Source organism: Sorex fumeus, unplaced genomic scaffold (genome assembly GCF_029834395.1).
Source record: "Sorex fumeus unplaced genomic scaffold, SorFum_2.1 ptg000122l, whole genome shotgun sequence".
Taxonomy (NCBI): domain Eukaryota; kingdom Metazoa; phylum Chordata; class Mammalia; order Eulipotyphla; family Soricidae; genus Sorex; species Sorex fumeus.
Genome location: NW_026606179.1, coordinates 50,053,539 through 50,065,595, shown reverse-complemented (window position 1 = coordinate 50,065,595; position 12,057 = coordinate 50,053,539). Strand labels below are relative to the sequence as shown.

At 59.4% G+C, this 12,057-nt stretch overlaps 1 protein-coding gene across 2 annotated transcripts in view; it reads right to left on the bottom strand.

Annotated features, from left to right (window-relative positions):
- Positions 1 to 5,970: 5,970 nt before the first annotated feature.
- DUS2 (dihydrouridine synthase 2) overlaps positions 5,971 to 12,057 on the bottom strand; it is a 34,992-nt gene continuing 28,905 nt past the window's right edge. For both annotated transcript variants that reach the window (XM_056136293.1, XM_056136294.1), the window contains exons 11-16: positions 11,269 to 11,437; positions 9,549 to 9,670; positions 8,426 to 8,575; positions 7,704 to 7,791; positions 6,665 to 6,738; positions 5,971 to 6,466 (exon numbers count right to left, since the gene is read on the bottom strand). In XM_056136293.1, the coding sequence (XP_055992268.1) occupies positions 6,229 to 6,466; positions 6,665 to 6,738; positions 7,704 to 7,791; positions 8,426 to 8,575; positions 9,549 to 9,670; positions 11,269 to 11,437 (841 nt within the window). In that variant the 3' untranslated portion in view covers positions 5,971 to 6,228. The remainder of the gene's footprint in view (positions 6,467 to 6,664; positions 6,739 to 7,703; positions 7,792 to 8,425; positions 8,576 to 9,548; positions 9,671 to 11,268; positions 11,438 to 12,057) is intronic.

The following is a 12,057-nucleotide window of genomic DNA, read 5'->3' as shown; positions in this document are numbered from 1 at the left end:
GCGGCAGCGGCGGCAGCAAGAGCTCCTCAGCGCCGCTTCATGCCGGGCCGCGCTGGCCGGGAGGTCGCAGCTTCGCGGCAAACTTTCCGGGCGGGGACCGCAAACGCCCAGAGTTCCGTTCCGAGCTCGAGAGCTGGCCACGCGCCGAGCCGCACCAGGAGCCACTGCCAGTCGCGCTAGTGCCTAAGCCGCCGCGGCCGCCTCAGCCAACATCCCCCGCCCCCCAACTGCCGCCACCGCCGCCGGCGCGCTCTCGCGCCGTTCCGCGCGTCCGGCCCCGCCCCCTACCGCGCACCCAGCTGACCGGCCGCCCATAGGCCACTGGAGCCGCGGGCTAGCCCCATGGCCCCGCCCGCTCACCGACCTACCGCGTGACTCCCGCCCCCGGAGAAGGAAGTCACGTGCGCACGCAGCGCGGCGGCCCCGCTGCCTCTTGGGAGTTGTAGTTTGGGCTGGAGTCTTTCCCCCCTCCCCCCGCAACTTCCAAGCCAGGGCCCGGCCACCCGGATGTCGGGCCCGTAGCTTGCTCTAAAGGGATTAGAAACCCACCGCCCGCCCATCGGCCAATCGGCCGGTTCCTTTCTTTACTGGGCGGAGCTCACGTCGAGGCAGACGCGCTAGGTCTACGCAGGCCCCTGACTCGCAGCTGCACGGCTACTCCTGACAGCTGGGTTGGGGGAAGAAGCCGGGTGACGTGATCGCCTCTGCCACCTCAGCCCCACCCGTACTCCCACCCTAATGGCGGAGCCCCGAGAGGGCCGAGTTGGGGCGAAGCCGGTGATGGAGCTGGTGATGTCGCTACAGACCCAGCCCTGCGGGGCGTGGCCCGCGCCTCGGCGGCGGCCCCTTTGTCTGCCCTCCGAGCCGACCCAGCAGCTGCTCCCTCAAGGACAGCCGGTGCTTTCGAGGCCTCTGCAAGACCCCGCTGGCAGGGCTGGCCCCTGTTAGGCGCCCGGCAGCACGAACGGGAAAGGCCTTTCGTGAGCTGGCGCTAACTCAAGGGCTCTGTGACCTCTGCATCCCGATGCTCAACCGAGAAAGCGGGAGGGTTCCAGCTGCCCACACCGAGACTGGCCGTGGAGAAGTGACAGTGACTGAAGAATCTTTATTTTTTTGGCCCCTGCTCTCGCCCCTCTGGCGAGCCTGTCTGCTCCGAAGCACTCCCCCGGGGGCCTGTGGCTGAGGCAGCCCCTGGGGACCGAGCAGAGCTTGTTTACCTAGGTCGACTCCGAGGTGCAGGGGTGGACCGGGAGCTGGGAGAGCCGTGACAGACTCCCCTAGCCCAAGGCCCCGCAGGGCACAACATCCTTAGCGTTGCCAGAGGAACCCAGGAGCCATATCTGTGACTTGGGTGCAGGTGCAAGGTCCCAGGCACCTCCCACGGGGCCCACAAAAAGCCCCGGGAAGAGGGAAGTGGAGAGACTTGCAGAGGAGTCTCAGCGGCTGGCCTGATGCCACGCTATCAGGGTGCCATGCTTCGTGAGACCAGTTAACCCTGGGATCTAGAGGGCAGACAATGTCTAGAGCAGGAGAGTTCCTCCTAGATTTGTTCCCTTCTGGTGTCAGAAAAAATTTCCTGCTTACACTCTGTACCCTCACCTGTGCTGGAGCTGAGGACACTTGTCAATCTTCCTTCAGGGAAGAGACCAGAAAATTCCTAATGACTTGAGAATAGGGATGAGATGGCAGAGAGTAGGGGTGTGCAAAGAATTGGGGGAAAGTTCTCAAACTCCCGGGGCTATGAGACTTCCACAGACCAAGTAGGAATTGGAGGGATAGGTTAGAAGTGAGCAACATGGTTCTAAGGCAGAGCACAGATTACCAGGCTTGGGAGACCAGAAAGTACCTGCCATAAACAGAAGCCAAAGGTCAAGACTAGGGCCAGGAAGGTAGTACAAAGACCTGGAGGACATGCCTAGCAGGTCTGGTCCGACACTACACAGTCCCCTAAGCACACCATGAAAACACAGAACTCGGAGTAGCCCCTGAGCACCACCAGGTGTGGCCAAAGAATAAAAAACAAACAAAAAGGTAAAGTTAGATGAGTGGGCTGAGTGCTGCAGGCCACAGCAAGGTGTCTGGACAGCTGGGAGCCATGAAGGGAATCCAAGCAGAGGACTTGGGGGTCTGAGGGAGAGAAGGGAGGTAGAATGGGTCATACAGAGGTAATCAGGGCTTTCTTATGGCTCTGTGCCCTGAACTGACCCCTGGCAGTGCTTGGGGGACATACACAGTGCCAGGGATCAAACTAGGATCAGCCACATGCATGGCAAGGATACCCCCTACACTCTCTCCAGTCCATGTTCAGAATTCTGTATGAATCACTCAACTAAGGAGGGGAAGGATGGAGTCTGAAGGTAACAGCTTTCAAGGAGCAGACACAAAGGGCATTAGGTGGATCGAACATCTTCTCAATAAACTTACCTACCTTCAAAGGCTCTCCAACCTCAAAGCCCAAAGGTCACACTAACTTTGCCACCTTCTGTCCCAGGCAGATGACCGCCCCTTCACATCACATGACCCCAGTAGAATAAAAGGTCCCAGAAATCAGGCCTTCTTGCACGTTGTGTGTGTGTGTGCGCGCACACACAGACACACACAGACACACACACACACACACACACACCTTTAAAATGATAGAATTTTTATTGGGCCTAGCAGATAACTAGGGCTAAGCATATACTTTGCATATGGGAGTCCCAGATTCAGTTCCCAGCACCACATGGTCCCCCAAGTACTATGGGAGAGGAGCCCGTCCCCACAAAAGTTTCCCTAACACCCAACACACACCCGACATCCCAGGTTATCTGAATAGGAAAAATGGACCTTAAAATCATACCTTCATACCTGCCAGATAGGACTTTACCTTAAGCAGGCAAAAGGGAGATCCTAGAAGGAACAGAGAAGCTCTAGAAGGCTTCAAGAATTCACCTACTCAAGGCCAAGGAGAGGGCTGAAGTTCATGCTTTGCATGTAGGAACCTGAGATTTGATCCCTGGCAAAAACCTCAGATTCAGTCCCTGGCACTGCATGGTGCCCAAGCACCAAAAGGAGTGACACCCCTTCATACACACCCAGCACCAGCACCACTTGGTATACCCTCCTCCCATCCAAAAATACAGAAAAATAAAATTCACCCACTTCTCAGCGCTCAGTGATGCACCATACTCACAACAACTCCGAGTAGATGCCAGCCAGAATGAGACTTGGGTAAATCTATCTTCCATCAGTTCCCACACTCAGCCTGAGCCCCCATTTTTGAAGCTTCTCCTATGCCTTCTCTGGGACGATGTAGCTTAGCCCAGCGCAGCCCCACCTTGTTCCACACTAGGGGTAACAGGAGCGTTGGAGGGCAGTTTGAGTTTAGCCAAGTTCCTTTTCTCCATGCCAGGTCCCCTCCCCGTCCCAATAAACTTGTTTGATTCTTCTGTGCCTGCTCCCCACCCCCACAGCAAGGCTGGCCATCAGGGACACATGGGCTGCCCTTGAGCAGCTCCCAATCTGGGCGGAGGTGACAAAACCAGCCAACAACCGACACCCGAAGAATGTCAGTTGCTGAAGTCAGCACAGGGCGCTCAGAAGATGGGCTCAGCACTTTGTCCTGCTGGCCTGAGGAGTTTGGACCTGTGCTGCAGGCAGTGGGGAGCCAGGAAAGAGCGCTGGGCATGAGGCACACCAGAAGGAATGAGGTAGAAGGGGCTCACATCTGCACAAAGTTAAGCCTTTGCGCTGTGGTTACCAGATCTGCCACCTTACGCATCCCTCCCTCTAGTTTTGGGGATTTTTTGTTTTTTGTTTTATGGGCCATACCCAGTGATGCTCAGGGTTTACTCTTGGCTCTGCACTTAGGAATTACAGTTTGTAGTGCTCGGGGGACCATAGGGTTGCCAGGGATCAAACCTGAGTCAGCAGTGGCTGAGTGCAAGGCAAGTGCCTTACCCTCCGTACTATCTCTGGCCCCATTGCCTTCCCTGTTGTACTTGGATCAAAACCATCCGCTGGGCCCATAAGGTGGGTTGGGGACAAAGCACATGCTCTGCATGCATTAGACTGGGGTTCTATCCCAGGGATTACACACATGTGCAAGAAAAAAAAAGTCTCCAAAATGCAATGCACCCAAAGTTCTCAGTTGGGTGGCTGAATGGATACACCAGCGGAGGCTTACTTCAAGGGTTTGGGCAACGAGGCGGCCTCTTTAGGGGGCAGCTTGGTGAGAACCTTGTACAGCAATTTCAGATGTGATGGGCCCTCCCTGTCACTTCCAGGTCTTTGGACAGGTCATTCTGAGACCAGGGCAGTGTGCTAACCTGACACCAGAGCCTCGGCCTCATATTCCACCGCCATCTCTGCCCGTCCTCTCTGTCCTAGAATCCTTGGTCAGTGGCTCTCCTTTATGCTACCCGGCAGGACACTCCCCAGGGCTCCTCGGGCCCCAACACTCCAGCCTCTAGCCTCACGGGCTTCTCTCTCTCCGTGCGCCTTCTTCCTCTCAGGCCAGAGAAGGTCTGCGGGGGAAGGGAAGTCACACTGGGGGAAGAGGCCTGAGGACAGAGGCGAGCCCAGCAAGGAAGGGCCCCCTAAGAGGCCCCCTCAACGGCGGGAGCTCAGGCCTTGTGGGCACCAGGTGGCCTGTAACACAGGTTGGGCCGAGCACTGAGTCACATGTCTATAGAGTGAGCTGGACACTGCTGCGAGTGGCTGCCAGGAGCCCTCTGCAATGTCAGGGAGCGCTCCCCGCAAAAGACGGGGTGTCTGGCTTCCACTGTGCCCTTCCACAAGCTCTGACTGGCTCAGAATGACCCAAGCTGCACTGGGTCTGGCCCGTCCCATCAGAATGTATGGAAAAAGTAATGGGAACATCATGATAGAGAATTTTGAATTTTAAAAAAAAAATCTAAAATAGGAGCTGTGGGTGTAGCCCAGCAGCAGAGCACCTGCCTTGTGGGCATGACACCTGGGTTCCATCCCTGGCACCACCCCAAAATAGAAAATACCAAATAAACAGTGGCTGAAGTTCAGTGACTGAGGTCTCACTGTCTCTCCTGTGGGGCCCCTTCCCTGGAAATACACAAAGCAGGCAGCGAGGGCAGCCTCGGCACGGAGGACCCCTCTGGCACCCAGTGCCCTCACACACGGCAGACCTCCTCGGGCAGAAAACCACGATCCCACCCTCAGAGGCAGCTGTGCACCCTGAGAGAAGTGAAGGACCCAAGGTCAGCGGCCATGAGTTTGGGGGCCCAGGAAGGAGGTGTCCTTTCCTGCCATAAACGTGCAGGAGGGCGCAGAGGGAGGCCTCGCCCACCCAGGGCTGGCACAGGGGCAAACCCTGGAGGTCTGGGCAGCACAGGGCCTTGGGCCCCAGGGGAATCCCCCCTCCCCAGAGTTTGGCAAGGGGGGAGGAGCAGCGTGTTTACAGCAGAGGAAGCGGGGGTGGCGGTGGTGGCGCAGGGCAGGGACCTTTGGTCAAAAGGCCCCTCCCAGTAAGCGGGGGAGGCCCCGAGATGTGGTGGCCTGTGGTAGCCGTTTGTTTGCTTCTCACTGCCAGGAGGAAATTGGAGAGAATCTGCCACTTCCTTCCGGCCTCCGTGGGATGATGGGGGAGGGGGCAGTGGCGTGGGCAGGCAACGGTAAGGGCCCCAAGCTGCTGTCATCCATAGCGGTGACTGTCAGGCCCCTACTCAGGGGGAAACAGAGCCAGGAGGCCTCACTCTCAACTGTGTCAGTTGCATCCTGGGGTACCACAGACCCGAGCAGTCCCCCAGATCCCTCAGGAGCTGGATCTCAGGCCGGCCCAGGGGCTACAGAAGGAGCTGCCCTGGGCCTGCTGCCACGGAGCCATAGGACTGGCAAGGGATGAGCTTTAGGCAGCTCTGTGCACGCAGGGAGGATGGAGAGAATCACCCTGGCACGAATCTCTGTGGGGCGATGTCCCAGGTTGGCACGTTCAGCCCAGCAAGGGGTCTTTATTACACTGTACTGATGTCAAGTAGGCGAGGCGACACCTGAACACTATTTGCAGAGAAAACACTGAGATGTGTCGGCATGTGACCTGCCTCCCAGCTCCTCCCAGGGAGATGGGCATCCCGGGACCCCCTTGGTTCGGGCTCCACTGGAGGGCCAGGTCAGGACCCCTTAACTCATGCCTGGCAGGGCCAACAAGTTGTCCTATGGCATCTGGTTCAGATCCACGCACTGGCCCCTGCAGAGGTGACCAGGGCGGGGCCGTGGTCACCGGCCTTCCAGGGGACTCTCTTCACCGTCCCTCAAGGCCACAAAAGGCTTCTTGCATAACTCCCCAGGCAGGGCTGACTCCTGGGCTCTGGGCCCCCCCGGGTCTTGGTCAGGAGTCTCCCGCTTGCGCTTGTGCAAAGAGGGGCTCTCCTCACCCAGCCGACCCTCAGGGAGGCCCAGGCTCCGCAGACAGACGATGGCCGCAGCCTGCTCCGCCAGTTTCTTGGACTTGTCCCTGGACAGACAAGGCGGGGATCAGCCGGGAGCGGAGCAGGCAGGTGGGCTGCAGGACCCCTGGCTGAGAGGCGCAGCTCTGCCGCCCTTAGCAGAGGGTCTTGGGTCACGACCCAGGGAGCCCACTGTGTGGGCTAAGCCTCCCGCCCTCCGTCCCAGGCCATCCTAGTTTCCGGCCCCCACAGACAAGGAACCTTACCACAGGGTGGACTGGTACTTCTGTTCAGCAACAGTCACGACGGAGCAGAAGAGGCGGTCCAGAGGGCGCTGAGTCTGGGGCACAGAGAGCAAAGGCAGCGGGGAGTTGGGGGTGGGGGGAAGGGGAGGCTGCATGAGGGCACAGGGGAACAATCGCAGACGCCCACCATCCAGGGCATGGCTGGAGGCGGAGAGGGGAGCGACTGTCCTTTTAGGTCCCCGTGAAGGGCATCCCACTCACCCGCCCCTCCCAGTGCCAGGAGCGGCTTCTAGGGAAGAAAGGCAGATACACACAGTGAGATCCCAGGCGTCAGCACAGCTGTCCCTGGCGCAGGGAAGGGATCCCCCAAAGCTCTCAGCTGCACCTACGGAGCTTTTGCTGATGGCACTGGGAGGTGCCAGGACCCACCGAGAGAGGTGAAAGGGGGCAGAAATGGAACAGGCGGGGAAGGCACTTGGGGCAGAGAGCAAAAAGATGCTGTGACCGACCGGAGGGTGAGGTGAGAGCACAAATCAGAATCAGAAAAGCAGCGGTGAGGATGGGGGACTGTCTCAATGCTCTCTGTTGACATTCCCAAAGACTGGGGAGCTGAGGAAGAGTTCGGCAAGGGAAAGTGCTCGGATTACCACTGGGAGTTGCTAAATGAGACAGGGAGCCAAGACCCAGGAGGAAAAAAGCTTGCAGGCTGAAAGCCAGTGCCAAGAGGCAGGCCAGCCTCAAGAAGACACATCACAGCAGGGGGAGAGTGTCAGCAACTTCCCCTCCTGGAACCCTGATTCTGCGCCCTGTCGGCATCGCCTCACCCAGAAGCAAGTCGGCAAGTCTCTCCATGCAAGCAACACGGCTAACAGCTGGGCCGGGATGAAGCAGCCCTATTGCTTCCATGCCGACTTCACTCGCAAGAAAGTGGCCAGAATCAGGCAGCAGGCTGTCTGTGCAGGGGATGGGAAGGGATGGGAGCTATGCCTGCCCACAGCCAGCCTCCGGCCAAGCAAGGAGTGCAGCAAAGACAGGCAGCGGGCTAGAGCCAGGAACTCACCGTCTCATACACGGGCTGGGCCAACTTCTCCCTCCTGCACCACTCCAGCAGGCACATCTTGGGGGTGATCTGGGGTGAGTATGCCCTCCTGTGGAAGGAGGCCAAGCTCATCAGCCACTCAGCAGGGCTGCTTTTGGGCCTCGTCCCCCAGTCTCCCACGTGTCCCACCCAGGGTCTTCCAAAACAGAAGGTGCACGCCCAGGGCCTGGGACATTAAGAGCATCCAGAACTCTGAGGCCCAGCCTGAAAAACCACCTTCAACTACCCAGACGCCAAGGCCTCTCCAGTGAGGGTCAGGAGGGAGCCCGGCAGGAGGGGGCATGTGGTCAGAGACAGGCGGCATGTGCCAGGGTGGCATGCTGTGGCCTTCGAGTCCCATTAGTCCGTGATAAGGGGTGAGGGTGGGCGGGATCATGGTCCAGCCTCCTATTAGGACCTTATCCCTGCCTGGGGTCACCCAACAGTCACACCACACCCCTCCTGCCAATGAGAGGGACTCTTCCTCTGGGCCTGTGGCTTCAGTCACCCTTGGGCAACCAGCCACGCCTGACTGGGCTTTCAAGAACTGTCATCCCCCAGGTGTCTGCTTTGGAATGCTGAAAATTAGGGAAAACATCCAAACTAAGAAGACCCAGTAAGCTCTAAAAAATTGGGCTGTGAAGCAGGTCCAGCATTCAGCTTGCTGGCCCAGCGGGTCAGAGCCAGGACCGCTAGAGACCTACCGGTCAAACTTGACAGCCATCTTAGTGATGCCAGGGGTGTCTCCAGCAGGTTCCCCGGCCTCCTCAGGGGTCCTGGCCAGGAGCTCAGCACGCCGGGCTCCCAGCTCTCGTGTGGTCTCCTCGTAGAAGGAACCCAGGCCGAAGGCCTCACTGTGGATGGACAAGCAGAGCAGGGCACAGCCCGCAGTGAGCACATCCAGGGGACAATTGCTGGGCCCAGGCCCCTGGCACCAAAAGGGGCGTCCTCACAGATCCCTGGCATCTGCCTGGAACGGGTGTGTCCAGGGAGGGCCTAGAAAAGGACCCAGCGGTCCCCTCCACTGCCTAAGCCCGGCCTCGGCTTGGAGGGAACCTAGCTGGCACCACATGGAGCGCCAGGGACAGGCACAGATGCTTCCTCCCGTGGGCTCAGGGATGCACGACTGAGGTGGCCCCCTGTTTCCCACCCCAAGCACGAGCTGCTGGGCCTAGCCTACACAGAGGAACAGCAGCAGGAACGGGCCCCTGCCCTGGAGCTTACAAGAGCTGGGTCAAGCGGGGTGAGCACTACGGAGAGAGACGGAACCCCAAGGCCGGGGTAGAGGAGGTGCCAGCTGCTCCCTCCACAAAGGAAAGCTGAGGACAGTCACAAAGGTGGCTGCCATGAGGAGCTCACGCTGGATTCTTTGGAGGGGGCCAGCGTGGGGGGAAGAGAACAAGCTGGAAGAAGCCCCAGTACAAGCGCAGGTGTGGAGCAGAGGAGCCAGGGGTCCAGATGTCAACCGCTGGGTTTGGAGTGATGCCAGAGCTAGAGGATCAAGGGGTGGTCTCGCAGACCTAGTGACAGGGTGTGGCACAGGACCAGGCCAGCGGGCCCCATTTTACACCCCAACTCTCCTAGTCACTGGCTCCTGGTCACCCACAGTGGCAGGCAGTCCTGTGCCCAGGAAAACCCTTCCTCCATGCCCGACTCCATCCTTTTTGTTCTGCCCGAGGCCAACAGTCTGTGAGACAGGGCAACCCCGCACCCCTTCCTCCTCCTCATCTGCCCTCCATAGCCGGGTCCCTGCTGCTCACTAGAGGGCACAGGACCAGCACGGGCAGTGTCTGTGGGGACGGACTCACAGCCCACCGTGCCTCTCACCAGATTTCCTGGGCAGACTGGGAGGCATGGAGCAACCGTCCCCGGGGCGACTCCAGCTGTTCCCGCAGCATCTGGCACAGGCAGTACTTGGTGTTGGTGTAGTGGTTCTCATACTGCACCGCCTGGGAAAAGAGCAGGCCTGAGCCATCCTGCTACTGGGCAAGGCGGGGGTCGGGGGGGTGGGAACAGCCACGTGCCGACAGCAAGGAGAGGTGGGACCAACAAGAAGAGCCCACTGCCAGCTTGGTTCTGTGGACCCCCAGTTAGTGACACAGCACCCCAGGTCAGGAGCTTACTCTACCGGCCAACCAGGTCCAGGGGCGCAGGGATTCAGTTCCCCAGGTGACCACCAAGGACCTGATGCTAAGCATCATCAGGGAGGTCAGAGGGGAAGAAGCCAAACTCGGGGGTGATAGGCAGCCCTGGACCAGGGGTGTGAGGCCTCAATTCCTGCCAAGAGGCTGGGCCGCCCTTCCCCCACCTGCCCGGGGAGACCAGGGCCCGCCCAACAGGCATGTTCGTGCGAGTTGCCCTCACACCTCCGTTATCTCTCCCAGCATCGCATCCTGCTGCTGTTCCCCACACAGCAAGATGCAGGGAGGCAAGAGGGAGGACTCCACGGGACTGCTCAGCTATTTCCAGTGGCACCTGCTGGGCTGGGCCCCCGCCCTTCTGGCCCCTACGCCCCCCCCACCCACCCATATCTCATAGTTCTCATAGCCCCATCTACATCTCATCTTCAGGCTGGGCCGAATGCCATGGCCTGCTCAGGACCGAGCCTGGAAGAAGTGGGTAAACCCCGGGCGGCAGCCAGGCCTTGATGTAGCTTGTTTGGGATGGAGGCACCTGGCTGGACCACAAGCGGCCCTGCCTCAACTGGAAGCCGCTCCCTTTCTCCGTGACAACACCGCTGGAGGAGCTGCCAGGGCACAGGCCGATCAGGCACGCGACGGCCCCTTTCACCCAGTGAGGGGACGGGTGCGGCTCTACTGAGTGGGTCTTCTCTGCCCCACCCTGGCCCGGCTGCCACAAGTGCTGCACGGCTGACCTGGGCTGAGGTCTGCCTCCCTGTATCTGGTGGACCCAGGGCCACTGGCCAATTGGTGATCACCAACCTGCTCAGCAGAATGCCTGAAACCAAGGAGGGAAAGGCCAGAGCCCTGAGCAGGGAGAACGGAGGCCAGCTCTCAGCCCTCCACCCGGACCTAACAATCTATCTACTTATATAAAATATGTGTGTTATGCATGATATTATATAGATATATCAATGATGTATCTATATATGTAAATACATATTTTTTTCACAGGAAAATACCCCTGCCACTACCATCAAGTTCCAAAAATATGCCTTTCCCTAAGAAGGGGGTTAAAGTTAGGCTATTCCTAGAACCAGGAGTAGCTCTGGGAATCAGCAGGAGAAGAGTTTCCGAAGTGCCTCTGTGCGGCGGCAGATGTGAGGTTCCTCAGAGTCCTGGCCTGCGCCAGCCTCCAGGGCTCCCCCTGGCTGGGGAGACTGTTGCCAGCTCCGCAGCCTGCATGTCTTCCATGACACAGACCCCACTGCTACTGGCACCCATGTCTGCGGCCCTGTGTGATGGGGGCCTCCCCACCCCTAGGCCTTGGACACATCAGAACGAGGCTGTGGCAGGGACACCATCTCCCCCAGCACCCAAGTGACCCCGAGCTCCGGGGAATGAGAAGGGCTCCCCGGCAGACGTACGTATCTGATGTACTTCTCCATGACCTCCTCCAGTGGCCGTGGTCCCTCCCGGAGGAAGATGGACGGGTTCCACATGGCCGCGCGGGCCACCATCACCGAGGAGGCTGCCGTGGCCTGGCGGAAGTTCTCGATGTCCGAAAACTCCTGGATATGGTCATGAGACCCGCCACTGAAAACCAACACAGAGTGAAGGAGGTACCCCTACCGTCCCGGCATTTCAGACCAAACCCCCCAGCATTGGCCACTCGGCGCGGATGGGGCTTGGGCACTGCAGGCAGCTGGAGAGGTCATTCCCCTACCCGCCCACCGTGGGGTCCAGCGCTAAGTGAGGCCCTGGAGGACCATGGGCTGAGCTGGGCCTGGCACCGACGTGGCATACTCGGGGCTTTCCCTTCCCTCCCCCTCAGCCTAATAGTAGTGATGGCATCACCTCTCCCCTGAAGGCGGGAGGGGGTCTCTAAGGGCTGGGCTGGCGGGAAAGCCCCCGCGGGAGGACAGACAGGGGGGCACCTGACAGCTGCTTCACACCCGGGAGAGGGAAAAGACAGTGTGAGCGGAAGGAAGGAGCCCCAGCGCGGTTGCGATTTCCCTTCCTGTCACCTGCGGCCCCAAGGCCCATTTGGAAACTGCTCTGTCTTCTTCACAAGCCACTGGTGGCCTCAGTCCAGAGACAACCATGGGGGTCAGGGAGACCCTTGGGTGGGAGCAGCAGCAGCCGGATCTGGGGTCTTTATTATGAGGGGGGGGCATGTTTGGACCACGCCCAGCTGTGCTCAGGGCTTACTCCTA